At 53.6% G+C, this 27008-nt stretch overlaps 2 protein-coding genes and 1 long non-coding RNA gene across 7 annotated transcripts; 2 read left to right on the top strand and 1 right to left on the bottom strand.

The window, feature by feature from the left end:
* Positions 1 to 231: 231 nt before the first annotated feature.
* ITGA7 (integrin subunit alpha 7) lies at positions 232 to 23827 on the top strand. Of its 5 annotated transcripts, XM_017853285.1 has the most exons (27): positions 2008 to 2561; positions 6868 to 6995; positions 7095 to 7174; positions 9007 to 9262; positions 9736 to 9867; positions 10140 to 10259; positions 11207 to 11414; positions 11548 to 11741; positions 12100 to 12188; positions 12303 to 12430; positions 12583 to 12678; positions 12847 to 12908; positions 13047 to 13216; positions 13687 to 13836; positions 14466 to 14581; positions 15126 to 15318; positions 15401 to 15481; positions 15574 to 15653; positions 15766 to 15840; positions 15973 to 16075; positions 16795 to 16971; positions 17137 to 17268; positions 19759 to 19872; positions 20408 to 20506; positions 20612 to 20737; positions 22076 to 22188; positions 23107 to 23827. In XM_017853285.1, the coding sequence occupies exons 1-27, from the start codon at positions 2356 to 2358 to the stop codon at positions 23165 to 23167; spliced, it is 3489 nt and encodes a 1162-aa protein (XP_017708774.1). In that variant the 5' UTR covers positions 2008 to 2355; the 3' UTR covers positions 23168 to 23827. The 5 variants fall into 5 exon arrangements, with proteins under 5 accessions (XP_017708777.1, XP_017708774.1, XP_017708773.1 ...); XM_017853288.1 differs by lacking the exons at positions 2008 to 2561; positions 22076 to 22188 and adding an exon at positions 232 to 334; XM_017853284.1 differs by lacking the exon at positions 22076 to 22188.
* On the bottom strand, positions 23788 to 26790 carry TMT1B (thiol methyltransferase 1B). Its single transcript, XM_017853292.1, has 2 exons — positions 26089 to 26790; positions 23788 to 24582 (listed from the first exon to the last, which is right to left on the bottom strand). Exons 1-2 carry the CDS (start codon positions 26584 to 26586, stop codon positions 24346 to 24348), a joined length of 735 nt encoding a protein of 244 aa, XP_017708781.1. The 5' UTR covers positions 26587 to 26790; the 3' UTR covers positions 23788 to 24345.
* On the top strand, positions 25078 to 26081 carry LOC108516030 (uncharacterized). Its single transcript, XR_001881697.1, has 3 exons — positions 25078 to 25345; positions 25749 to 25847; positions 26007 to 26081. It is a non-coding gene; the product is annotated as an uncharacterized LOC108516030 (long non-coding RNA).
* Positions 26791 to 27008: the final 218 nt, after the last annotated feature.

The following is a 27008-nucleotide window of genomic DNA, read 5'->3' as shown; positions in this document are numbered from 1 at the left end:
ATTATCTTCCACTCCAACATTCTGGTCTCATTTCTCCTTGAGAGAAATCTACATGTCTAAATTTACTAGGCTGGTCTAGTGTGCTCTTGTGTGTTCCCCTCCCTCCCTTGACCCTCTATTTATAGCCAGGCTAATTTTGGGTGGCCTCTCTCTCTCTTCTTTCCTGATCTTTCCTCCTGTGGTGGTGAGGTGACTTCTCAAATATTTGGGCAGAGGAGGTCAGAGGCAGATTCTTGGCATCTGATTTCAGCCCTCGATCACAGAAGCCAGTGGAGTGGGAATGGAGGCAGGCAGAAGCTGCAGGTGCTGATAGGAGGCAGCTTGGGCTCTAAAGGTATTTTGAGCTGGGGTCGGGGAGGCCTGGGCAGGGAGTCAGTAGTCCCTGTTCTATCCTGATTTTGCAATTCTGCATTCCCATGTCAGCTCTTCTCTACTGTCTGGGGCTCTGAGATATTAAAAAGAATGGGGAGGGCATGGTGAAAGTAGAATCCTGGTGCCAGCCCTGATGACAGCATATGTATTTCCTTATAGTACCTGTTTAGAGATGTGTTAGTGCTCTGGAGGGGATATCCACAGGTGTAGTATTGGAAAACAGAGGGCCAGATTTCCAAATGTCTGTTAACTTATCCAAGGCAAAGACTGTCCCGGGGCCAGCAGAGTGAGAACCCAGTTTTTTTTTTTTTTTTTTTTCCCAAAGAAATATAATCCTGAACAATGAAGTAGGAGAGACAAAGAGAACACAGGAAGAGGAAGGAGGTAGGACACATACTGGAACTTTTCAGAAAGGGAAGGAGAAGAGAGAATCGTAAGAATATGACAGTGTTTGAGGGGCAGAGACAACATTAGAAACATTGAGAAATACTCTGAGAAAGATTCCAAGTGTGACAGAGACAAGAATGATGACCAAACATAATTTGGGATGAGACAAAATCAGATAGTGAGAGAGAGAAGGGAAGACAGACAGATGTATAGTCACAAGACCAACACCAGTAAGCAAGAGGAGTAGGAAGGGGAAGTGGGAGCAATCGAGGTTCCCATTATGCCAAATTATTTCCTGTCTCTCCTCCTGGCCCCATTTCTTTATCGGAGTAATAAACAGCAGAGAGTTGGAAAGTGTCCCCCCACCCCTTTGCCTCTGTCCCAGCCTGAGGGAAAGGGAGAGGAAGAGGGACAGGCCATTGGGTCCCTGTGGAGATCCCATCTCCGCCCCACCCAGGTCCTACTGAGCCAGCCCAGGACTCTGGCCCCTCCCATCCCCTTTCATGGATACGAAATGTGCAGTCCTGAGAAGGGTCTGGTAGCTGGGGACACCCTTTACATCCCTCTGCCTCTCGGGTCCAGTCTCTTTCATCTTTGCATTCTTTGACACCCCCTCCCTTCCCCACTGCTTAATTTCCTCTTCCTGTAATAATCCCCAGTCGTTTTCTTTTCTCCCTTCATTCTATCCCTTGTCAATTAACCTCTTGCCCTTCTTTCTTCCTCTCCATTCCTTCCTTTTTTCCATTTCTCCATTTGCTCCCTGTATCTCCCGAGTTTTTCTCTCTCTTCTTGCCTCTTTTTCTCTGTTCCCTTGAATCCTGACGATGTGGCTAGCACTGCTGTGGTCATTACCAGGCTGGGGGCGGGGATGGGATAGGATGGGGGAGGGCAGCGATCTGATCCCAACAGCAGAAAGAGTGCTCTATGTGACCATGGGGAACAGGGAGCACTAAGATGCCACGCTGGACCCAGGCCCAGGACCGTTCCCCTTACGTTTCCTCTCTCTCTGCAAATTTCTCTTCCCAGGTTGTCTTTTAGCGTCTTCTCACTTTTCATCTCTTACCCTCCTTCCTCTGTTTCGGCCCCTCTCTTTCTATCTGTGCTTCTCTCCCACCGCATTCCAAGGCGCCGCCTCCACCACTCCCGGGCTGGGGATGGGATCGGGGGGAGAAGGGGAGGAGAGCGCCGCGCAGGGGCGGAGCCGGAGCCGGTGCTGGGCTTGGGGGGCGTGGTGGCGGGGGGGTCAGCAAGGCTAGTTTCCACCCCAGCCACTAGCCTGGGCATTCCCTTGGCGACGCGTTTGGGTCTCCACCTGCTGCGGGAACGAGGGGCGGGGCAGGGGGCGGGGCCTGCGCGGTGTTCCCGGGAGAGGAGGCGGGAGCCGGAGTGGACGCCCGAGCTGCGGCTGCTGTAGTTATCCTAGCCGGTGCTGGGGCGGCGGAGCGGCGGGACGGAGGGCTGGCGGGGCGAAAGACTGGGAAACCTCTGAAAGACCAACGAGACTTCGGAAACCAGAGACGCGCCTGGGGGGACCTGGGGCTTGGGGCGTGCGAGAGTTCCCTTGCACTCTCTGGGAACGCGCGCGGGGATCGTCCCATGGCCGGGGCTCGGAGCCGCGACCCTTGGGGGGCCTCCTGGATTTGCTACCTTCTTGGCTCCCTGCTCGTCGAACTGCTCTTCTCACGGGCTGTCGCCTTCAATCTGGACGTGATGGGTGCCTTGCGCAAGGAGGGCGAGCCAGGCAGCCTCTTCGGCTTCTCTGTGGCCTTGCACCGGCAGTTGCAGCCCCGACCCCAGAGCTGGTGAGTCACCGCACCCGCCCGGAGTCCCCATGCTCGAGCCACAGATCGTCCTCCTCCCCACTCTGCGGGGCACCTCATTTCTCTGTCTTCCAGTCCCACCAAGACCTTGACTGCCCACAGACATCTCGCACCCCAACCTGGAGCCTTGCCTCATCTGACTTGGGTCTGAAGCTGCACTTCCCGGCACTGAGACCCAGGATTTTGCCTTAGGGATGAGTTGGAAAGGAAGGTTCTTGTCTTGGCAGCGAACTATCTCCTTCTTCTGGGCCTTTCCCCCAACTTGCATCCTTGATCCAGCCCCAGGGCCTCTGGCTCCCCTGCTTCTTCCAAGGGCTGGATTCCCCAAGGGAGGGAGACTGTCTGTCTCTGCTTAGAATGGGAGGAGATGGAAAGGACATAGAGGTTGAGGGTGCCATGAGAGGGCTGCATGCAGGGCAGACTCCAGAAATAACTTCCTGCCAGAGCATTGCCATGGATGGAATGAGGGCAGCAGGGCACTGGAGGGCCAGGAGAGAGCTTCTACTTCCGTGGTTTAAGACCATGGGAAGATTGGGAGAGGATCTCCAGGTCTGGCAGCCTGCAGTAGGTGGCTTGGTGATAGACAGTGGCAGAAAACTGAGCCCCCAAAGTACTAGTAGCAGCAGTAGTAGTAGCCGCAGCAGCTGTAACAGTGAGAGAGATCCAGGAAGGATGCTGGCCAGGCTGCTCCCCTTCCTCCTCTTCAGCAAATTTCCAGCTCCAGGAATCTCAGTAGCAGGTCAAAGACAGGAGGAGTAAGGGGTGGAGGACAATTCTAATTCTTTCGAATCAGTTCAGGACCCATGGGAGATGGATATACTTTTGTGAGGGGCCTGTGACTGGTCATGTTTCCTGTATCCTTGGCTCTCGCTACATGTCCGATTGTAAAAAGAGAGGCCAGAGATGAAGAAAGCTTCGAAACCCGCTCCTGCTAGGGGGCTTTTCTCTCTCCAACCAGTGCCTAAGCCACATTAAGTATCCATTACTGGAATCAATGCTGTCCACTGGGACTGTCTTCTCCCTCTACTATTGGTCTGGGGGCAGGGGACAGAGACAAGAGCTCATTTCTCCTCACTTGCTTGGGGAGTGGGGGCCTAGCTCTAATCTTTCTTCCTCCATTATCCCTATCATCTGGTAACTGGGGCTGTGGTCCCCAAAACTTTGGGAGAGATAGAAAGCAATGGACTTCATCTCTTCTTCTGTTTACCATCTGCTTCCTCATTCACCTTTGCTCCTTTCCTCCCTTCCTCCCTCCTTCCCCCATCTGCCAGAGTTCGAGGACTGGAGACCTTTTTAGGACATGCTGAACTCTCTAAGCTATTTCCAGGCAAATTCTAGGTTATTTTAATAGCTTGGTCTCTTGTCATTTCCCCTCCTCTCTGAAGGTGGCCCCTGATTCTGTCTCCCAGAGCCAGGCTGGGGCATTCCCAGAGGGCCTGACTGCCTCACCCTGCTTTTGCTCCAGCAGGGGTGCTCTGCGGCAGGGCGGGTGGGGGAGGGGGGCATGTGAGAGGCCAGGCAACTGCTCAGTCCCTAGCTTTTTAGTTGCAGGTTGCCTGCCTTAGCACGCCCTGATGAAAAAAACTTCTTGCCTGTTTCGATGTCTTTTAGTCTAGCTCTGGGATGAGACTTTGAGGTCTAACCTTTGCTGCTGGTTCCAGCCTCATTTATTTCTTTCAGTTGTAAAATGGATATAAACAATAGTATTGCTACATACAGTTGTTGTGCAGATTAAGAGTTCTTAATATATGTAAAATGCTTAGAATAGTGCATAGCCCGCAGTGAGTGCTGTGAAAGTGTTAGTAGTACTGCTATTCTTGTATTGTGATTCACAGAGCGCTTTACAGAGATTCTGGATCCAAAGGCTTGGCTAGAGGGCCTCCCCTGCTGAGCCAGCCTTCCAGGCCAAGCATCCTCTCCAGAGGGCCACCCAGATTGAGAGGGGCCAAAGAGGGGCTGGACTTGGGCTGGGGCCCTGGAGTGTGTGGAGAATCGAGAAGTGCAGTGGTCGTGGGCTACTCCTTTGTCTTCACTTAGCTGAGCTCCCAGGGAGTCCCTCTACCCCCAGCTACCAATACTTTTTTTTTTTTTTTTGCTTTTCTCTCTGCAGTGGCTGCACTGTGGCTGTCCAGAAGCCTGGGGTGGTTAGGGCTTATGGCATGAAGTCAGAAAGGAGTGTGTGTGTGGCTGGACCAGAGGTGGAGGGACTAGAGAGGCTGCGGCTGGGTGCTCTTGTTCCACTAGGGATCGAGTGGTCTCTTCTCCACCAAGAGTGGACTGGGCATATCTATGCACTCAGCTTCTTTCCTCCACATGGGCCCCTCCCCTCCTCCCTACTTTTGGCCTCCAGAGGAGATGTGAACATAGAACAAAGTTAACTTGTCTGGGTGCTTAGCTATGCACTGACCAGCTGTGACACTGGATATCTCTATGAGTCCACAAAATGTGTGTGTTCAGTAAAACACATCCTGACACTCCCTATGGGGCAAGCACAAAGATGAAAAGACAGCCCCAACTCTCAGTGAGATGGTCACCTCTATGTTTGGAGGTTGGGGGGACTGCTGACTTGCCTGAAGGTAGCCATTTATTTGCACAGGGCTGTATCACCCCGTTTCGTTTTCTGCCCAGGGTACCTTCATCTCCCCTCTCCCTTATTCCCTTTCTGGGGTGGTCTCAGTGTTCTAGAGACAGGTCAGTCACTGAGTGGAATGACAAAGTGTTGGAGTTAGGCCCATGTGGATTTGAATTCCAGCATCACTGCTTAATGTCTTTGAGTGAGTTTCCTCATCTGAAAGACAAGAAAAGAATCCTTATCTCGTAGGACTGTTGTGATGATTAAATGACATAATGCATGTGACTTGCCTATCCTGGTGCTTGGCACATATGTGGACAGTGATGAATGTTAGTTTTTCATATCCCTGGTGTCTAGCTTCAGATCTGACATCATAGTAGGTGCTGAATAAATATGATTTCCTTGTCTCACCAGCACCTGACCCAGGGCTTGGCATATGATAGACTCTCAATAAGTAGTTGAATGTCAAATGTGTCTTCTCTTCTCTACTACTCCCTATGCTCTACTTCTCTCTCTTGACACTGGTTCTGACAAGGGATGGCAGCTGCTAAGAGACGAGGAGGAGTTGTGGGAAGGAAGAATGGTTCTCTGCCCTCCCCCTCCACCCCAGCAGACCTGGCACAGTGTCCCACAGATGCCTATCTGTAATACTGCCTAACATGGTTTTGGGCTTTGCCCCCCCAGGAAGGGAGATGGAGGAGAAGAGTGTGGGAGAGAGGCCTTGAGGTTTGTGCCACTGCCACTTCTGAGTCTCTCCTTCTGCAAAGAGAGGACCTATGGAGCCAGCTGGGTGTCAGTCATCTCACCTCATCCCAGCCTTCACTCTGGCCTGGGGCTTCAGCCCCGGGGGACCCAGGCAGCCTCCATTCCCAGCACAGTGCTTCCCTGGGGAAGATGTCTTGGCTGTGATCATGGAAAATTGTCCTGCCAAGAAAGTTGTAGCTGGGAAAGAGGCTGAGGGGGAGGCAGGAGAGAAGACTGGGTGGGGGTGGAAGGGAAGGAGAAATCATAGACATGGGGAGAAGGAAGGACGGGGAAGGGGATTCAGGATGTCGGGAAGAGAATGGGGTAGCACTGGACTCAGAAGGAGAAACTTGTCCCTACCTCTATGCCAGCCAGAGTGACTGATCGAATCCTGGGCTGGCACAGCTTCTGGGAGATGGGGTCTTTGCTGGTTCCCTGATGAAGGGGAAGTGGATCCGTATTTAGCCTCTTGCCTGTCCTCTGAAGCTGGTCCCTGAGCCACAGTCTGATGCCGGTCTGGGGCCCTGTTACTTTTGCTCCCAGCATTCTTGGCATTTCTGGCTGGATTTCAACTGGACTGGGTTGGGGGAGCAGGGCAGAGCTTGGGGATGGGGCCAAGGAGGGGGTAGGGAAGGCCTACTCAGGAACAGGTGCTGGGAACAGGCGGTTCTTTCAAACCAGCAGTGCTGGCTTGGCTGCTCAGGTTGGCGTGAGTGTGTGTGTGTGTGTGTGTGTGTGTATCTACTGTGCATGTTGATTCCTCATCCAGCTGGTATGTACATGCAACGTGATGACTGCATGACCAAGTATATTAATTTGTCCTTGCCAGGGTTTGAGAAAACTGACATTTGCCCCTTCTCTTTAGTCCTTGAACACTCTCTTTAGTACTGAGGGGTTGGGCCTGGGCAGCAATAAGGAGGTTGGATCATTTTGACATCTAACTCCTGTCCCTGTCCCTGCCCCATCTTGCAGGCTGCTGGTGGGTGCTCCCCAGGCCCTGGCTCTTCCTGGGCAGCAGGCGAATCGCACTGGAGGCCTCTTCGCTTGCCCCTTGAGCCTGGAGGAGACCGACTGCTACAGAGTGGACATCGACCAGGGAGGTGTGGCCCTGCATGAGCGGAGTGGGGGAAGCGTGTGAGCAGGGAGGAGAGGACTTGGGCTCCTCTTCCCTCCCCTAATTCCCAGTGTTCTGCCTCCAGCTGATGTGCAAAAGGAAAGCAAGGAGAACCAGTGGCTGGGAGTTAGTGTTCGGAGCCAGGGGCCTGGGGGCAAGATTGTTGTGAGTATTGCTTCTCATGACTGAATGCAAGGATGGTGTGTGTGTGTGTGTGTGTGTGTGTGTTTATGGTGTGTGCATATGCACAGGTGTGCTTAGAGAACATAAGTTAGGAATATGGTATGATACCAAGTACATCAGGGAGATAGAAAAAGGTGTGAGGCCTGGTCCTTGTCCTTATAAATGTAAAAACATCTGTCTATTCATTCATCCATCCATTTGTCAAAGTCTTACTGAGAACCTTTTAAGCATCAGGCATTGTGCTAGTTACTACAGGGGAAGGCTGGGCTTGGTGGCTCATGCCTGTAATCCCAGCACTTTGGGAGCCTGAGGCAGGTGAATCACTTGAGGTCAGAGGTTCGAGACCAGCCTGGCCAACATGGCGAAACCCTGTCTCTACTAAAAATACAAAAAACTTAGTCAGTCGTGGTGGCAGGTGCCTGTAATCCCAGGTACTCGGGAGGCTGAGGCAGGAGAATCACTTAAACCTGGGAGGAGGAGGTTGCAGTGAGCTGAGATCACACCCTTGCATGCTAGCCTGGGAGACAAGAGCAAAATTCCGTCTCAAAAAAAAAAAAAAAAAAAAAAAAAAAAGACAGGGCTCTCTGTTTCTCACTCTCGCTGTGTCTTTCAGTAAGACGCACAGACACACAGTTACCAATACAGATCACTATGGGGCAGAAGCTGGTTAATGTTAAGAGAGTGCTCTAGTCTCCAGTCTATAAAAATCCAAAGGAGGAGTAGAGAGAAGAGCTGCAGATGGGGTGACTGGAGCCAGGCTTTAACAATAGGTAATACCTAACCTGTGCAACATAGTGGGACCTCATCTTTACAGAAAATAGAACCAAATTAGCCAGTCATGGTGGTGCATGTCTGTAGTCCCAGCTACACAGGAGGCTGAGGTGGGAGGATCACTTGAGCCCTCGAGGTCGAGGCTGCAGTGAGCCATGATTGTGCCACTGCACTCCAGCCTGGGTGACAGAGTGAGACCTTGCCTCAGGAAAAAAATATAGTAATACTTGGAGAGTGAAGAGGACAGCAAGTTCTTTGCAGAGCTGGTGCTAACACTTACAAAGGTCCAGGGACAGGGCCAAGCTTAGCATTTTGGAGGACTGTGAAATGATCAGGGAGACACACATCCTATATGGTGGCTTAGTCGTGTCTTTTGGCTCCAGGCAGAATGTGGAACAAGGAGATGTCAATTTGAGGGCAAGGAAGTGGGTGCAGACAGGTTGCTGGGTTATGCATGGACCTGCATAAAATTGGCAGGGTAATGGTGCTTGAGTGGTGCCGGCATAGGGGTTTGTATGTGTATTTCTGCATGTGCATGTGTGTGTGAGCACACACGTATCAGTGCCTGCCAAATCCCTGCANAGTGAGACCTTGCCTCAGGAAAAAAATATAGTAATACTTGGAGAGTGAAGAGGACAGCAAGTTCTTTGCAGAGCTGGTGCTAACACTTACAAAGGTCCAGGGACAGGGCCAAGCTTAGCATTTTGGAGGACTGTGAAATGATCAGGGAGACACACATCCTATATGGTGGCTTAGTCGTGTCTTTTGGCTCCAGGCAGAATGTGGAACAAGGAGATGTCAATTTGAGGGCAAGGAAGTGGGTGCAGACAGGTTGCTGGGTTATGCATGGACCTGCATAAAATTGGCAGGGTAATGGTGCTTGAGTGGTGCCGGCATAGGGGTTTGTATGTGTATGTGTGCATGTGCATGTGTGTGTGAGCACACACGTATCAGTGCCTGCCAAATCTCTGCATGTGGGCAGCATGCCTCAAGCAGGTCCCTGGCCCACAGAGTGAAATGATCCCCATCCCTTCCTCCCCTAGACCTGTGCACACCGATATGAGGCAAGGCAGCGAGTGGACCAGATCCTGGAGACACGGGATATGATTGGTCGCTGCTTTGTGCTAAGCCAGGACCTGGCCATCCGGGATGAGTTGGATGGTGGGGAATGGAAGTTCTGTGAGGGGCGCCCCCAAGGCCATGAACAGTTTGGGTTCTGCCAGCAGGGCACAGCTGCCGCCTTCTCCCCTGATAGCCACTACCTCCTCTTTGGGGCCCCAGGAACCTATAATTGGAAGGGTGAGTCACTCCTCAGGGAGGGGAGAAGGGGAGTGAAACCTCTTAACTCAGAGACATGGCCAAGCATGACCACATGTGCACTGCTGTATGGCCCCAGGGCACTGCCATGCCTTCCACCCCCACTGAGCTAGTGCACACGTGAGTGGGGGGTGCCTCCTTTCCCTTGCACGGCCAAGTGTTCCTCAACGTGCTGGCATGGGCCCCAAGTGCACGCTGGGCCTGCATGCTCCAACACACTAGCCCACACCTCATCACTGCCATTCCCGTCTCCGCACGCTGCTGCTGGCTGAGCTGACACTCGGTGAGTGTGATGCCACATCTGGGGGACCCCAGGAAGCCTGGGTTGGGAACAGGGTGGGGAGAGGGCTAGAAAGAAGAGGAGGGGCTTCCCCGTGTGCCTGTCTAACTCAGTGTCCAGCCTGAGGGGTATTCCTTGCACCCTGCCCTGGGCACTAACAGGACTGTCCTTGCAGGCACGGCCAGGGTGGAGCTCTGTGCTCAGGGCTCAGCGGACCTGGCACACCTGGACGACGGTCCCTACGAGGCGGGGGGTGAGAAGGAGCAGGACCCCCGCCTCATCCCGGTCCCTGCCAACAGCTACTTTGGTAGGGACCCCTCCCCGGCCCAGAGCTGCTCTAACCCTCTGCTCCTCTCTCTTGTCCTCCCTCTCCATGCTCCCATCCTTCTGTCTCTGTTTCTGTCTCTCACCCTGTCTCTCTCTGTCTTTCTGTCTCTGGCTGTGATCTCTCTGGTCTTTTTTTCTCTCTCTACCTCTTCTTCTTCCACCTTTTTCTGGCCTTTCTGTGGCTCTGTCTCCCTACTCTGTGGCCCCTCCTCTGGATGTCCCCTCCCTGGTGTCTTCCCCCATCCCGCACAGGGTTGCTTTTTGTGACCAACATTGATAGCTCAGACCCTGACCAGCTGGTGTATAAAACTTTGGACCCTGCTGACCGGCTCCCAGGACCAGCCGGAGACTTGGCCCTGAATAGCTACTTAGGTTTGTAAGCTCCCACCTTCTGGACTCTAGGGGCATGGCCTGGCCTCCCCTCCTTCCCCAGGGAACTTGACCTTTGGTGCCTTATAATCTCCTCCTCCCCCAACACACACCCAGGGAGACACACATTGGGCCCAAATTGCAGAGAAGAGCCGGGTCCAGTGACCAGGCCTAAGAAGAGGAGGCCCCGAGGGTGATGGCCTCTGGGGCTGTGAGCCAGGGGTCTCCAGGGAGGAAGATTCAGGTGGAGTGAGAGGGCCAGGGCTGAGGATATCCTGGGAAGGACAGTCCTGCCTTCTAGGGGGACTTTCCTTGTGGGATGGATGGTGGGCACATATTGAGGAAAGGGCTAGTGTTGTTGGTAAGCCCTCTCATTGTCTCATCTGCCTCCCTCTGTAGAGGAGGAGAAAACCAGGCCTGGGAGATGTTTGGGTGAAGCAGGCTCTCTCTCACTCCCCCTTGTCTCCCCCTCATCCCTGTGAAGACTTCCCATTCCTGTCAGGATGAGGGAGTGGGGGGAAGAGGTGCACTGGGTGGGATTCGGGCCTGAGAGGGACCTCTAGCTCTTCTAGCTCCCTGGGTGTGGGCAGGATCAGGCCACTGTGCTCAGCCTCCTATCTGGGCTCCTGGCCTTCTCAGCCATCACCTTTCTGTCTCCTGCCCATTCCCTGAGGCTGACCTCACTGCATTTTTTTTGTGCCAAGCTCGTCTCTGGGCCTGGTGGGTGTGGGGGGCTGCCAGGCCCTGCAGGGAGGAAGAGCCATCCAGCTGTGGTGCTGATGACTTGGGGGAACCTATCTTTTGACTCTTAACCTAGGGGAGGGGCAGGGGCTGGGGAGCTGTGACTCGGCTCTTAACCTGTAGGGAGGGGCAGGGGCTGGGGAGCTGTGACAAACCCCAGCTTCTGGGTCTTGGGGTGAAGACTTAGGGGTAAGTCACCCTTCCCCCAGGCTTCTCTATTGACTCGGGGAAAGGTCTGGTGCGTGCAGAAGAGCTGAGCTTTGTGGCTGGGGCCCCCCGTGCCAACCATAAGGGTGCTGTGGTCATCCTGCGCAAGGACAGCGCCAGTCGCCTGGTGCCTGAGGTTATGCTGCCTGGGGAGCGCTTGACCTCCGGCTTCGGCTACTCGCTGGCTGTGGCTGACCTCAACAGTGACGGGTGAGTGGGTAGAGGGCCGTGCCACCTGAGGGAGGCTGGGTCCAGTAGCCCTACTCTGGCTGAGGCCACTCAGTCTCCTGCTGGCTCCTCTGGCCAGGGAGGACCTGCACTGAATGCTTCCCTCTCTCCATAGCTGGCCAGACCTGATAGTGGGTGCCCCCTACTTCTTTGAGCGCCAAGAAGAGCTGGGGGGTGCCGTGTATGTGTACTTGAACCAGGGGGGTCACTGGGCTGAGATCTCCCCTCTCCGGCTCTGTGGCTCCCCTGACTCCATGTTCGGGATCAGCCTGGCTGTCCTGGGGGACCTCAACCAAGATGGCTTTCCAGGTATGACTGGGAACTGAAAGGCTCAGGGGAGGGAGGGGCCGCAGGAGGGATGGAGAAGCCCCTCAGAGGTCAGGGTGTGGTCTTCTGAGGACTCAGGGAGTGAGGGTTCCTGGGCTTATGTCTGAGCTTTACCATTTACCGGCTTTCTGACCTTGGCAAGTTACCTAACCTTTTTGCATTAGTGATATCTGCAGGGAGTGGCCAAGAGGATTAAAGATGATGTACGTAGAGTGCCTGGGATTTTGTAGCCTCTCAATAAAATAGAAAACATACCTGAGTGACTGGGGGAAAGTTGAGGCCTGGACCTTGTCTGCAAGGCCCCCAGCCAGGGTGACTGCCTTTTCCCTGTGCCCTGCAGATATTGCAGTGGGCGCCCCCTTTGATGGTGATGGTAAAGTCTTCATCTACCATGGGAGCAGCCTGGGGGTTGTTGCCAAACCTTCGCAGGTGAGGGGAGTCGCTGGGATGAGGGAATGGGTGTGGGTGGAATCAGCAGAGGCATCAGGGAGGCAGAGGCCTGCGGGAGTTGGGATTGAGGGAGGCTGACAGCTGGTTCTGTAGGTGCTGGAGGGCGAGGCTGTGGGCATCAAGAGCTTCGGCTACTCCCTGTCAGGCAGCTTGGATGTGGATGGGAACCAATACCCTGACTTGCTGGTGGGCTCCCTGGCTGACACTGTTGTGCTCTTCAGGTGAGCCCCTCACCACCACTTCTCCCTCCCTGAGGGTGTCAGCCCCTCCCTGTGACTCTCTGACCCCCATCCCAGTGCCAAATCTAATGCTGAAGATTGTTTCCCAGCCTCACGTTCTCATGTTTCTGGTGCCCTTGACTCCCCAATCCCAGGGCCAGACCCGTCCTCCATGTCTCCCATGAGGTCTCTATTGCTCCACGAAGCATTGACCTGGAGCAGCCCAACTGTGCTGGCGGCCACTCGGTCTGGTGAGGCGGGATGGGGTGGCACCTGGACCCTGGCAGCTTCCCCTGCCCTCCCTTTATCTCCCCAGTTTGGGGCTGGGGCTGTGACAGGATGTGACAGATGGGGTGGGGGTGGGGGCCTTGGCCCATCGGCCTCGTTTTTGGCTCAGGAGCCACCCTCTGCCCCTGCAGCGTGGACCTAAGGGTCTGTTTCAGCTACATTGCAGTCCCCAGCAGCTACAGCCCTACTGTGGGTGAGTGCAGTCCCCGCTCTGTGGCTCGCCCTTTTGGGTTTCCCAGGGAGGGGGGGTCACTTCGAGGTCACCCTGGGAATAGGGTGAGCTGGAACAGCTCTGCAGCTCAGTGACTCCTCCTCTCCCAACATGCCGCAGCCCTGGACTATGTGTTAGACGCGGACACAGACCGGAGGCTCCGGGGTCAGGTTCCCCGTGTGACCTTCCTGAGCCGTAGCCCAGATGAACCCAAGCACCAGGCCTCAGGCACTGTGTGGCTGAAGCACCAGCATGACCGAGTCTGTGGAGATGCCGTGTTCCAGCTCCAGGTGGACACTGACCCCTTGGCTTCTGAGGGTCATTGTCATGGCTCCATCTCTTTTCTGTGATTCCTCTTAGCTGCTTCTTCCCGAACACACTCGTGCCTCCTTCTAAGACCTAGACACGTGGGAAGCCTGTCTTCTGAGCTCACTTTCTCCTCATCTGCTGCCCTCTCCTGTCATTTCTGCACTCCCTGGAGGAGGAGGAGGTGCAAGGGCTTCATGTCCCCTCTTCCAGCTGAATGGAGGAGGTGGCAGCTTTTATCATCACATCTGGTCCTCAAAGCCTTAAATCCTGGGTTTCTCCTGCCCCCTACCCCAGTCTTTCTCCCTCCTCCTTGCTCAGTTCTCCACCTTTCTCATTCATCTCCCCAAGCTTCTTTCCAAGTTTTAGAATGGGTCCTAGGTCTGGCTGGGGCACAGAGCAGGGCTGAGGCCTGGGGATTGTTCCAGTGAGGAACAGCCCTTCCTCTTCCTAGGATAATGTCAAAGACAAGCTTCGGGCCATTGTAGTGACCTTGTCCTACAGTCTCCAGACCCCTCGGCTCCGGCGACAGGCTCCTGGCCAGGGGCTGCCTCCAGTGGCCCCCATCCTCAATGCCCACCAGCCCAGCACCCAGCGGGCAGAGGTGAGCATGGGTTCTGGTGTAGCCCAGGAGGAGGAGCTGGGAGGGCAGAGATCATGGTCCCTCCCCAGTGACACCCATTCGTAGCTCACAGAGCCCTTTCACGTATGCTACTCCAGTAATTCCTCATATCTCTAGGTGCCCAAATGACCATGTGCTCCTAGTCAAGGGGACAGAGCTCCTCTACTCCATGTAGTCATTCAGGGGCTCAGGTTGATGGGATTCTGTAATCTTCAAATGAGGCCTTCAAGGTCTTGAAGTCACATTCATCCCGTTCAGCTGGAAGTGGGGGACAAGAGGCCCCTTGCATGGTTTTTATGGCCGGCCCAGAAGTGGTGCCCTTGATATCCCTTCCCGTTCTAAATCTGGAACTCAGTGACATGCATGTGAGCTGGGGCAGTGGGGTCCAGTTCTTGACTTGCTGTTAGTCTCTACCATGGCATGGTAGTGCTCCCATCATTTTACTGCAGAGGAGAGGACGTAGTTCAGGATCACACGCTGGTAAGCAGCAGATGAGAGATGAGCACAGGTTGTTTAATCCTGTGATACTCTAACCCACCGTATGCCATGGTGACAGGTTTGCCCCCTGCCTTGCCCCCTAGGAATGCCCCTTATCTCATGTCTCTCCCCAGATCCACTTCCTGAAGCAAGGCTGTGGTGAAGACAAGATCTGCCAGAGCAATCTGCAGCTGGTCCGCGCCCGCTTCTGTGCCCGGGTCAGCGACACGGAATTCCAGCCTCTGCCCATGTGAGGGGGGCAGAGAGCAGGGTGGGGGTGGGAGGGCAAGAGTTCAAGGATTGAGAGAAAGCCCCCTCAGGAGGACCAGTCAGAGGGAGGGCTGAGCCTGCAGAGAGGACAGAAAGTGGAAGAGGACCTGCTGATGACTTAGAGACTGCGATGAGGGTCAGTGATGGGGCCGCAGGGGCTCCCATGGCAAGGGATAGCAATCCTTCACAGTACACTAATAATATGCAGTCTACATACATCTCATTGATTAGTCTTCAAACCTCTGTGAGGTAGGAATTATATTAGTCTCACTTTATAGATGGAGAACTGAGGCCTAGAGAGGTTAAGTTAGTTGCCCAAGGTAAGTAATGGTGGAGCTGAGATGAGAATGGAGGTCCTCTGACTACCAGTTGTGTGTACAGAGGCCTGAGGCTTGGACGGGCGTGATGGGGACCTGGAGTGGGAAGAGAGGCTCAGGGAGTGAAGGCAGGTACTGGGGGAGCAGACTGGGAGGGGGAGTGGTAGGGGGAGGTGTTCTTAGCGGGAGTGGGGTCTGACTCTCCAGGGATGCGGATGGAACAACAGCCCTGTTTGCACTGAGTGGGCAGCCAGTCATTGGCCTGGAGCTGATGGTCACCAACCTGCCATCGGACCCAGCCCAGCCCCAGGCTGATGGGGATGACGCCCATGAAGCCCAGCTCCTGGTCATGCTTCCTGACTCACTGCACTACTCAGGAGTCCGGGCCCTGGAGCCTGCGGTGAGGACCTGGGGGCAGGATGGGGTGGGGTCTTGAGGGACTGCAGTAACTCAGACTGACCTTGCCTTCTCTCCCATTCCAGGAGAAGCCACTCTGCCTGTCCAACGAGAATGCCTCCCATGTTGAGTGTGAGCTGGGGAACCCCATGAAGAGAGGTGCCCAGGTTGGCACGTCTGCCCTTATCCCTATGTGAGTAGCCTCTCCGTAAGCCCATAGACCACCCCTGACTCTAATCTCTTTCCACCCTTGGCCTAGGTCACCTTCTACCTCATCCTTAGCACCTCAGGGATCAGCATTGAGACCACGGAACTGAAGGTAGAGCTGCTGTTGGCCACGTAAGCCAGGCGGGGCCTGAGGGGTGAGGTGGGGGTTGTCATATTGACCTCATCTGACCCCTTGGGAGGCGCCTGTGCCTGATGCCCATACTTGCCCCTGCCCACTCACCAGGATCAGTGAGCAGGAGCTGCATCCAGTCTCTGCACGAGCCCGTGTCTTCATTGAGCTGCCACTGTCCATTGCAGGGTAAGCCTGGCCCAAGTGGGCACCTCCATTGGAGGGAGGGGGCATTGCCGCTTCCAAACCTTGGCCAGGGCCCTGCCTCCATTGAGCCAGGCCCCAGACCTTCTTACTCCTGTTCTGACCTCTCCACACCAGGATGGCCACTCCCCAGCAACTCTTCTTCTCTGGCGTGGTGAGGGGCGAGAGAGCCATGCAGTCTGAGCGGGATGTGGGCAGCAAGGTCAAGTATGAGGTCACGGTAAGTGTCAGGGATGTGGCCCCTCCATGGTTGCCCTCCCTCCTTGGCACAGAGGAGAGGCTGAGCTGTGTCCCCAGGGCTGGGGCTCTTCTACCATGTGGCAGCATGCTGGTCTAGTGAGTTTGAGGCCTCTGTCCTGCATCTGGACCTCAGCTGTGGTAAGGTGTTTCTGCTGGGGCCTCACCTGACCTTTCCTGGTCCTTCTGTCTGGCTGTCTCACCTGCTGGTCTGGTAGGCCATGAGAGTCCAGGGAAGCTTCTCTGCTGTAGGCCTCAGCTGGGGGATGGAGCATGGGGTGGGGGTTAATGTCTCTCCCTAGAACTCTGCCTTTGCTTGGCTGGGGCCTCTCCTCACACCTTCCAGGGACACTTCCAGGGTTTCCTGGATTTGATGGGTGGGAAGAATGGTGCCTGGTGGGGTCTAGGATCCTGAGTATTTGTTGAAATTATGTTTCCTGAGGGCCTTCTCTTCAGCCCTTGTTCCTTCCATCTCTGTGGATTTATGATCCACTTGAAAACTGAGTTCCTTGGCTGGGCACGGTGGTTCATACCTGTAATCACAGCACTATAGGAGGCCAAGGTGGCAGGATCGCTTGAGCCCAGAAGTTAGAGACCAGCCTGGGCAACATAGCCAAATCCTGTCTCTATGAAAATTAAAAAAAAAAAAAAGAAAAAAGAAAAACTGAGGTCCCTCCCCTCATACTCTTTTTTTTCCCACAGGTTTCCAATCAAGGCCAGTCGCTCAAAACCCTGGGCTCTGCCTTCCTCAACATCATGTGGCCTCATGAGATTGCCAATGGGAAGTGGTTGCTGTACCCAATGCGGGTGGAGCTGGAGGGCGGGCAGGGGCCTGGGCAGCAAGGGCTTTGCTCTCCCAGGCCCAACATCCTCCACCTGGTGAGGCTTAGGTGGGGGTGGGGGTTAGATGTTGGGAGAGATGTCATGGGGAATAAGGGTAGTGAATGCAGTGATGGGGCAGGAGGAAGGCGGTGGGGAGGAGATTCTATCTCAGGACGGCTGTGATTGGGGGGACACTCACTGAGACCCCCCTTCTGTGTCCAGGATGTGGACAGTAGGGATAGGAAGCGGCGGGAGCTGGAGCAGCCTGAGCAGCGGGAGCCTGGTGAGCGGCAGGAGCCCAGCATGTCCTGGTGGCCAGTGTCCTCGGCTGAGAAGAAGAAAAACATCACTCTGGTGAGGGGAGGCCAGACTTGGGGAGCCGGAATGGGAATGTGGGGTGTGGGGGCACAGAGCTGCAGGGTACTGTGTGTCCAGGAAGGGTAGCCTATTGAGACACATGATGGCCAAACGCCTGGGTGCAAGTTGACCAGATGTTCCCATCACAGTACATAGGAGGGGATGCCCGGGAGGCGGCTACTGACACTGCAGACCTCCTTCCTGCTCAGCCCCTGCAATTGCTCACTCTAGAACAGGTCACTCCACCTGAAGCAAGTTAGTTAGCCAAGCAATTGATTTGCCTTACATTTATATAAAGCATTACATTTTATAGGTGATGGGATAGGGTTAGCCCATCCTCACACTTTGAGGTCTGTTGGTCATTCTTCTGAACTCTTATAACATAAAAAAGTCAATTTGTGTAAGGACTCTTGCTCGATGTTTACAGTATTAAAAATGTTAAGTTCTTTTTTGTTGTTGTTGAGACAGAGTCTTGCTCTGTCGCTCAAGCTGGAGCGCAGTGGTGTGATCTCAGCTCATTGCAACCTCTGCCTCCCTGGTTCAAGCAATTCTCCTTCCTCAGCCTCCTGAGTAGCTGGGACCACAGGTGCATGCCATCACACCTGGCTAATTTTTGTATTTTTAGTCCCCCAGGCAGCCATGTTGGCCAGGCTGGCTGGTCTCGAACTCCTAACCTCAAGCGATCTGCCTGCCTCCGCCTCCCAAAGTGCTGGGATTATAGGCCTGAGCCATATGCTTGGCAAAAACACTAAATTCTAAAAGTTCTAATAATGAAGATGCTAGTATATTAGATGTGATTTATTAAGTCTACCCCTTTTGAGCAGTTTTGCTTTCCCCTTTTCTGCTTGTTTTGCAGAGTTGTGTTGTTTAGGTGAAGGTATTGAGCAGATCCGCACATGCTCTGTGCCCGTCCCTGCTAGGATGGGGCTCACAGTGAGAATGTGGTGGGGATAGATTAGGAAGGTCTCTGGCCTGATTGTAAGGAGGTGGAGGTAAACCCCAGGTACAGCCAAGAAGATCCTTTGCAGGGGAATGTTAGCAGCTGCTGCAGTCCCTGCACTGGGCCCTCAGCTCCCCTGGGAGCATGGCATGAGGCAAACTGAAGAATGTCAGGGGATGTAGGAACCTGTGTCATAGCTGTTGCTCTGTTACATGGATAGTCCTCCCTTCTCCACCTGACCAATTTCCCCTGAGAGGTCTCCCTTTTAAATGGGAACTTTGAAATAGATTCTTTTTGTTTTCATGTTGAAATGTATTTATTCACTTAAATGACAAATATTTTATTTATGTATAATATGATGCTTTGAAATATGTATATACTGTGGAATGGCTATATTGAGCTAATTAACATACACATCATCTCACATACTTATTTTTGTGGTAAGAACACTTAAAATCTGTCCTCTTAGTGATTCTCAAGAATACCCTATGTTGTAATTAACTAGAGTCCCAATGTTGTGCAATAGATCTCTTAAATAGATATCTCTTCCCTCTGTCTAACTGAAACTTTGTGCCTTTTGACCACCACCTCCTCCATCTCCCCAGCCACACCCCGCCTTCACCCCAGCCCTAGGTAACAACTATTCTACTCTCTACTGCTATGAGTTCAACTTTCAGATTCCACATATAAGTGAGATAATGCAGTATTTATCTTTCTGAGTCTGGCTTACTTTGCTTAGCATAATGTCTAAAGTAGATTCTTTTACAAAAAAGGCAGAAGGCCTTGCTTTTAGACAGCTTGGCTGAGGATTCTTGAATGGCTCAAAAGTGGCACAAGAAAAGATGACTCAAAGAATTCAGACACTCTCAAAGCCATTCTTCTGTGTCTGGATTGTGGTGTGATGATATAACATAACTTTCAGGCAAATGGGTCATGAGGTAGTGATTGGGCCAAATGGATTTAGGTCAGTCCTGGAAAGAACAGAGCCTGAGTCCCCTGTCCCCTCAGGAGCTCCTAAGGCAGCCTCCTCCTGCTTGAGTGAGTTTGGGTTTAGGGTAGGGGTGTGGCTGTATCGAATATGGAGCTGAGTTCAAATATTTACTCCACCACTTATTAGCTTTGCTAGTGCTGTGACCTGAGGCAGGTCACTTGGCCTCCTTGGGCCTCCTCAGTTCCTTCCTTTGAAATATGAGGATGATAATAACGTGCACCTTGCAGGACTGTTACGAAGCTTAAATGAGATAAGTGCCCAACAAGTAGTAGGTGCTCAATAAATGGGGACTGTCATTAGGTAACCTAAGCATCACTTGGGGAAGCTACTCTGCCTGTGCTGTCAAGTAAAAGATTCCCCTCCATGCTGCCGCCTCCATGCCTTTCAAAGCTGAATAGCTCAGATGTGGGGTAGGCAGCTGTTTTGGATATAAGATTAGTTTGAGAAGACTTCCTGGAGGAGGGGAGTTTGAGGTCAAGTAAGGAAAATGGGAGAGATGGCAGTCTCAGCAGGGTCAAACTGAGTGGCTTAGACCCTTGTCTGTCCTTATCCCTAGGACTGCGCCCGGGGCACGGCCAACTGTGTAGTGTTCAGCTGCCCACTCTACAGCTTTGACCGCGCGGCTGTGTTGCATGTCTGGGGCCGTCTCTGGAACAGCACCTTCCTGGAGGTGAGGATACCACTGGGGCTCTAGTCTGTTTCTTCTTCCCCAAAAGCCCCTCCAGGACTCACTTCTCCTCCTCCCTCCTCACTGTCCAAATGCAGCATCCCTTCTTTTTTTTTTTGAGATGGAGTCTTCCTTTGTCCCCCAGGCTGGAGTGCAGTGATGTGATCTCAGCTCACTGCAACCTCTGCCTCCCAGGTTCAAGAGATTCTCCTGCCTCAGCCTCCTGAGTAGCTGGGATTACAGGCACGTGCCACCACATCCGGTATTTTTGTATTTTTCATAGAGATGGGGGTTTGCCATGTTGGCCAGGCTGATCTCAAACTCCTGACCTCAGGTGATCTGCCCTCCTTGGCCTCCCAAAGTGCTGGGATTACAGGTGTGAGCCACTGTGCCCAGCCGAAATGCAGCATACTCAACCCAAAGCAGGCAGAAACATCCTCTGTGTTGGGCACCATTACACTGATAATTTCAGGAGGGAAGGGGAAGGGAGGGAGACATGGGGCATTTAGGAGAAGGGTCTCCTTTCCTGTTCCCTTAGGAGTACTCAGCTGTGAAGTCCCTGGAAGTTATTGTCCGGGCCAACATCACAGTGAAGTCCTCCATAAAGAACTTGATGCTCCGAGATGCCTCCATAGTGGTGAGCTGCAGGGCTGGGGGATGGGTGGGGAGGACTCTCTTCTTTCCTGCTCCCTCCAGCTCGTGTTCCATTGACCTCTTGCTCCATTGACGCCTTGCTCCCCAGATCCCGGTGATGGTATACTTGGACCCCATGGCTGTGGTGGCAGAAGGAGTGCCCTGGTGGGTCATCCTCCTGGCTGTACTGGCTGGGCTGCTGGTGCTAGCACTGCTGGTGCTGCTCTTGTGGAAGGTGAGGCTTGGAGAGGGTGGGGCTGATGGAGGTGGACTTCCTGGTCGGGTGGGCAGCCTTTTGTACTGTGGTTCTGTCATCCACCCACACACTCATGTATTCAGCAAATCTGCACTGACACTTACCCTGCATGTCTCAGGAACTCTATTAGTCCCTGGATGTTTCAAAGATAAATCAGATGCAGGCTGGGTGCAGTGGCTTATGCCTGGAATCTCAGCACTGTGGGAGGCCTAGGCAGGTGAATCACTTGAAGTCAGGAGTTTGAGACCAGCCTGGACAACATGGTGAAACCCCATCTCTACTAAAAATACAAAATTAGCCAGGCGTGGTGGTGCATGCCTGTAGATCGAGCTACTTGGGAGGCTGAGGCAGGAGAATCGATTGAACTCAAAAAGTGGGGTTGCAGTGAGCCAAGATGGCACCATTGCACTCCAGCCTGGGTGACAGAGTGAGACTCTGTCTCAAAAAAAAAAAAAAAAAAAATCAGATGCGGACCTCATTCTCAAGGATTTTATAGTCTAGTGGGGTAGGAGTGGTGAGCCTGTAGTCAACGACAAGGCAGAAAGTGTTGAGTTGAGAAAAGGCAGTGGGAGTTTAGAGGGAAACAAGCTTGAGAGGAGGTAGCACTGAAACCAGTCCTTAGAGGAAGGTCGGGTGGTAGGGTCAGGATGTAAGGATATGAGGTAGGTGGGGTCTAGCAGGACCATGGCAGGCAAAGTCATGGAGGCAGAGAAGTGTGATCTGACTTAACTAGAATGTGGCAGTGAAAACTGGAAAAGTAAGTGTGGCCAAGAAGGCCAACAAGCGTGGAGAACAGCCTCCAGGGAACTGCCCTCAGGGCGGAACTCGGAGTTTCCACATACCAGGCTTTGCATGGAAGCATTCTTGTACACCCAGAGCTGTATACAGAATCATATTATCATCCAGGGCTCAACGTAAAAGTATGCACATGCACACGTCAGTACAGGGAATCACATACATCACCAGGGATCATATGCTGAGCCATCTGCCACATCTGGGGCTGTGTTCAGAACCATACATGTCCTTGGGGCGCTGGAGAACTGCCCCTGCCTGCACCTGCTCTTTGGGACTGATCACAGACTAAGCCACCCTTTGGCAAGTGTGAGTCATCAGTAAACCAGGCTCTGGAGTGGCATCCAAGCTGTTGGGGACCTTCCCAGTCTTCCCAGGGGAGATTGATGCCTCTCTGAAACTGGCCCCACGATGCTTGCTCCCTGCTTCCATGGAAGGAAGACAGAGCAGAGATAGGGGCTCCCGTCCTTCCTCAGTCTTTCCCTCCTTTGCCTCCTCTGTCCTGCTTCTCCCTCAACATCCCAGTGTGGCTTCTTCCATCGGAGCAGTCAGAGCTCACCTTTTCCCACCAACTATCACCGGGCCTGTCTGGCTGTGCAGCCTTCAGCCATGGAAGTTGGGGGTCCAGGGACTGTGGGGTAACTGTTGTGTGTGCGCATGTGTATATGTGTGTGTGGGTATGTATGTGTGTGAATATAAGGAGAATTCCCAGCACTCAGGGGATCAGGAATGCTCAGGAATGCTCAGGGTGAAAAATGAGATTGCATGAGAGTGATGTGAGGTGAGAGGTAATTAGAAGGGTGCAGATATAAGGGTAAGTCTACACAGCCTGAGGTGTGCACAAAGGGTTGGTGGGCTCATGGGGTGTGCATGTGGGTGTGGGGAGGTCGCATGCATGCTTTTTTCTAGGGGCATGAGTGTGCAAGGAGAAGAATGTGTAAGGAGATGCCATGCAGTCTGAGCATGTAGGAGTCTTGGGCCTCTGAGTGTGAGTGTGCAGGGGCACATTCCCACCCTGGTGTGTAAGGGCCAGCATGGTCCTGATTTAGGGTGGGGCTAGACTACTGTATTGATGGACAAGAGGGCGTTGCTGTAAGGGGCATGCTGCCCAAGGTACAAGTACACAGGGTGCATGTTTATGAGGCTTGAGAGGCATCATTCCAGAGATGCAGGGGACTAGGAAGCCATTTTCTTCCTCAGGTCTTATTTGTGTTCTGGGGGACACTATTGTCTCTTAAGAAGCTAGAGTGGGTAGAAATCTTGAGTCAGGTCCTGATGCTCCACCCTCAAGGCCCTCTTTCAGGGGCCAAGGGAGATGCCCTTGGTCCTGCCTCTTGGATGCCTTCCTGGTCTCTCTCTTGCTATGAATGAGAACCTGGGGACCCGGCACTGATGGGAGCACCGTGGGTGTTGCCCACTGCACCAGATGCTGTTCAGCCTGTTTCCTTTCTGCCACAGCAGGGATGGTGAGGGTGAGGAGCTGTGCTGTGCTAGGCATCTGCTCCAGGGACCACAGCTCTTCAGGCTCCTCATGGTCCGGCCTGGTGTCCTTACAGATGGGATTCTTCAAACGGGCGAAGCACCCCGAGGCCACCGTGCCCCAGTACCATGCGGTGAAGATTCCTCGGGAAGACCGACAGCAGTTCAAGGAGGAGAAGACGGGCACCATCCTGAGGAACAACTGGGGCAGCCCCCGGCGGGAGGGCCCGGATGCACACCCCATCCTGGCTGCCGATGGGCATTCCGAGCTGGGCCCCAATGGGCATGCGGGGCCAGGCACTGCCTAGGTTCCCATGTCCCAGCCTGGCCTGTGGCTACCCTCCACCCCTTCCCCAGAGATGGCTCTTTGAGATGAAGAGGGTAGAGTGGGCTGCTGGTGTCGCATCAAGATTGGGCAGAATCTGCTTCCTCAGGGGCACAGACCTCCCCCACCCACAAGAACTTCTCCCACCCAACTTCCCCTTAGAGTGCTGTGAGATGAGAGAGGGTAAATCAGGGATAGGGCCATGGGGTAGGGTGAGAAGGGCAGGGGTGTCCTGATGCAAAGGTGGGGAGAAGGGATCCTCATCCCTTCCTCTCCCATTCACCCTGGGTAATAGGACCCCAAGGACTTGCCTCCCCAGAAGTGCCTTAGCCTAGAGGGTCGGGGAGGAGGTTGTGTCACTGACTCAGGGGCTCCTCTTCTCTAGTTTCCCCTCTCATCTGACCTTAATTTGCTGCATCAGTCTAGTGGTTTTGTGGTTTTGTCTATTTATTAAAAAATATTTGAGAACAAAACCTCTGCCTCTTAGAGTCTTGCTCCCTCATCCCCAGCGTCTCTGATTCTCCTTGGCGCCCCCAGCTCAGGATGAAGGTGGTAGTGGTGAGAGAGAGTCAGGGGGGCTTGGCAGGGATGCAAGCACCATGACTTTCGTGACCAGTTCCTAGAGACACATGGGTGTAGCCTCAGGAGGACAGCAAGGGGAGCTTTACCATGGGAACAAAGGAAAGGGACAACGTTGGGAGGCAAACATGGGGAGACTAGTCCAGAAACTTGCAGTTAAGGATACAACACGGTACAAGTGTTTACTCCCTGTGGTCAGGGTAGAAGTAGACTTTATCACTGTCGAAGGAGGGATTGAAGTTAGAGATTGCCCTGGCAGAGGTTGGGGAGAGAGGAGCTAGGAGATGGGACAGGAATGGCTTTTCTCATTCTGCTAGGTCCCTCTCAGTGGAAGATACATAGGCTGGTGGGTGACTTGTTCTAATTGGAGGCTGGGGAAGGAGCAAATGAGTGCCTTGGGGCTTGGGAAAGGTTATTTGACAGCCTTTCCCATGATGTGGGGCCCAACAGGTAGCCACTTGAAGAGAGGGGGGTGTTGTTCCATTTGGACTTTGGAGAACTGGGCATTCTCAAGATCCTTCCAGGTCTCTCTGGTGAGGCAGCAGCCGTCCCCAATGTGTTTCCAGGTGGGCTCTAAAACTTGCTGCCACATGAAGGCCCAGCTTCCATGTGGTTCCGTCACATGCTCCCAGAAAAAGAGCACACCTCCCTGGGAGGGAAGAGAGAGTTAGTGTCACTTGGCTCCATTCTGACCCTGCTCCCTATCGCGCTGATCAAGACAGTCAAACTTCTTGGTGAAATGGGAGCTGCTGGTCTGAGAGTTCATGGAGCAAACTGTTGTGCCCCTGACCTATTCTGCATCCCCTGCTACCACCTTCAAAGTGCATGTAAAGAACCTCATAACTGAAGGGACATGGCTGGTGGGAGATCTTTAAAGGCTGACTAGAATAGCCGAGGGCAGGCAGAAGGGAAATTGAGAAACAGGAGTGGAGGGCTCATTTTATTCTTTTTTTTTTGAGATGGAGCCTCAGTCTGTTGCCCAGGCTGGAGTGCAATGGCATGATCTTGGCTCACTGTGACCTCCACCTCCTGGGTTCAAGCGATTATCCTGCCTCAGCCTCCCAAGGAGCTGGGATTACAGGCATGAGACACCACGCCTGGCTAATTTTTTATTTTTCAGTAGACACAGGGTTTCACCATGTTGGCTAGGCTGGTCTCAAACTCCTGGCCTCAAGAGATTCGCTTGCCTCACCTCCCCATGTGCTGGATTACAGGCGTGAGCCACCTCACCCAGCTGGGCTCATTGTATTCTGAGATACACACACCAGCCTCTCTCACGAGACCCAGATGCATACACAAACTGCTTCCTGGACATCGCTGTGAACATCCCAGGGAAACCTCATGCCCAACTCTTGACTGAAGCTGGGGTTCCTCAAGCTCCTCGCCTAGTGATCTAGGTGATCTCAAACCTAGTAAGTCCAAAACAGCTTTCTTCCATCTCAGTAAATGGCACTTTCATCGGCTCTCCCCTCAGTTGCTCATGCTGGAAACCTGGAAACTATCCTGAACGTTCTGTCGACAATCTGATGGATTCTACTCTACTTCCCCTACTATCTTCATCTAGAACACTCTTTTATTTTCCCCACCCTGTCACTCTGCTTAATCCCTCAGATCTCTTTTTTTTTTTTTTTTTTGAGATAGGGCCTCACTCTGTGGCCCAGGCTGGAGTGCAGTGGTGTAATCATAGTTCACTGTAACTTTGAACTCTTGGGCTCCAGTGATCCTCCCACCTCAGCCTCCTGAGTAGCTGGGACTACAGGCATGCACCACCACACCTGGCTAGCTTTTGTATTTTTTTTTTTTTTTTTTTTGTAGAGATGGCGTCTCACTATGTTGCTCGAACTCCTGGGCTCAAGTCATCCTCCTGCTTCAGCCTCCCAAGCACAGATCTCGATTTAAACTTCAGTCCCTTAGGTATCCTCCCTGCTCCTCTCCCTGTCCCACGGTTGTAGGTGATTCTCCTGTTGCTTCCACAGCACCCAATTTTTCCCTGTCGTGGCACTGGTCATGCCTCTTATTCACCAGCAGGTAGGGATGGATGGGGTGTCTAACGGGCTACTTACTACCTCACAGGCCCCATTCTGGGAGCCGAACCCTGGAGCGGCTGATGCTGCGTTTGCTTGCCTCACACCCATCTCCTTCCCACTCTGCTTACCGGCCTCAGTACTCTCTGGACCTCCTGCAGGACCTTCCTCGGGCTCTGCACAGAACACAGCACCAGGGTGCAGACCACCACATCCATGGAGCCATCAGCCAGCTCTCTCATGTCCTCTCCAGGAGCCACCACAAACCGCTCGTATTGGAGGTGCCTGTTCTCAGCCATGCTCTTTGTCAGGAACTTCTCAAAGTGGGGATTTGGGTCTAGGCAGGTGACCCTGCAGCCCGGTGGGTAGAACTGAAAGTTGGCTCCGGTTCCGCAGCCCAGCTCCAGCAGGTCCACCTTCCCGGAGGCTCCTGTAAGCCCCTTTATCTGGCTGAAGAGCTCCCGTTTCTTGCTCTCCATCTTGCGGTTGCTCTTGGAAGTCAGCACGGCCATCAGGTAGGGGAAGTAGCTTTTGCACAGGGGCTGCCAGCAGCCCAGCAGAGCCATGAGGTGCAGGGGCAGGGTAAGAAGCAGCACCAACAGCTGCAGGAGTGGGACCAGGATGTCCATGGCAGACCAGCTCTGAGCTGTGCTTCCGCTGGGGCACTGGCTTTTTCCCTGCTCAGCCTCTGCAGGCACTGGCGTCCCCTCCCGCTGTGATAGGACTTTGCTCCTTGTCTCCTACTTGACAATTTCCTATTTGCCAGGGTTGAGTGGGTGTATGGAATTCCTCCAGAGGGCGCAGGTCCCACAGCCCCACAGGCTCTTCAACGACTTTTACGCGGGCGGAGGGACAGATGGTACCCATGTGCCTGGGTTCTGGGGCACTGCGCCCAGCTGAAGGGGGGCAGGGATTGCTGAGTCATCTCAGAGGGAGTGGGAGGGGGTGAGGGGATAAGTTGCAGATGACAGACTCATGGCGGGAGGGGGGGGGTGGGGGGGTTGCTCGGCGGTGGGGGTGGGGAGTTGGGGAGATTGGGTGGAGTGAATGC

This window comes from Rhinopithecus bieti, unplaced genomic scaffold (assembly GCF_001698545.2).
Source record: "Rhinopithecus bieti isolate Rb0 unplaced genomic scaffold, ASM169854v2 scaffold_35950, whole genome shotgun sequence".
In the NCBI taxonomy this organism is placed as follows: Eukaryota; Metazoa; Chordata; class Mammalia; order Primates; family Cercopithecidae; genus Rhinopithecus; species Rhinopithecus bieti.
The sequence above is the reverse complement of the archived record's forward strand: the minus strand, read 5'-3'. Positions and strand labels throughout refer to the sequence as shown.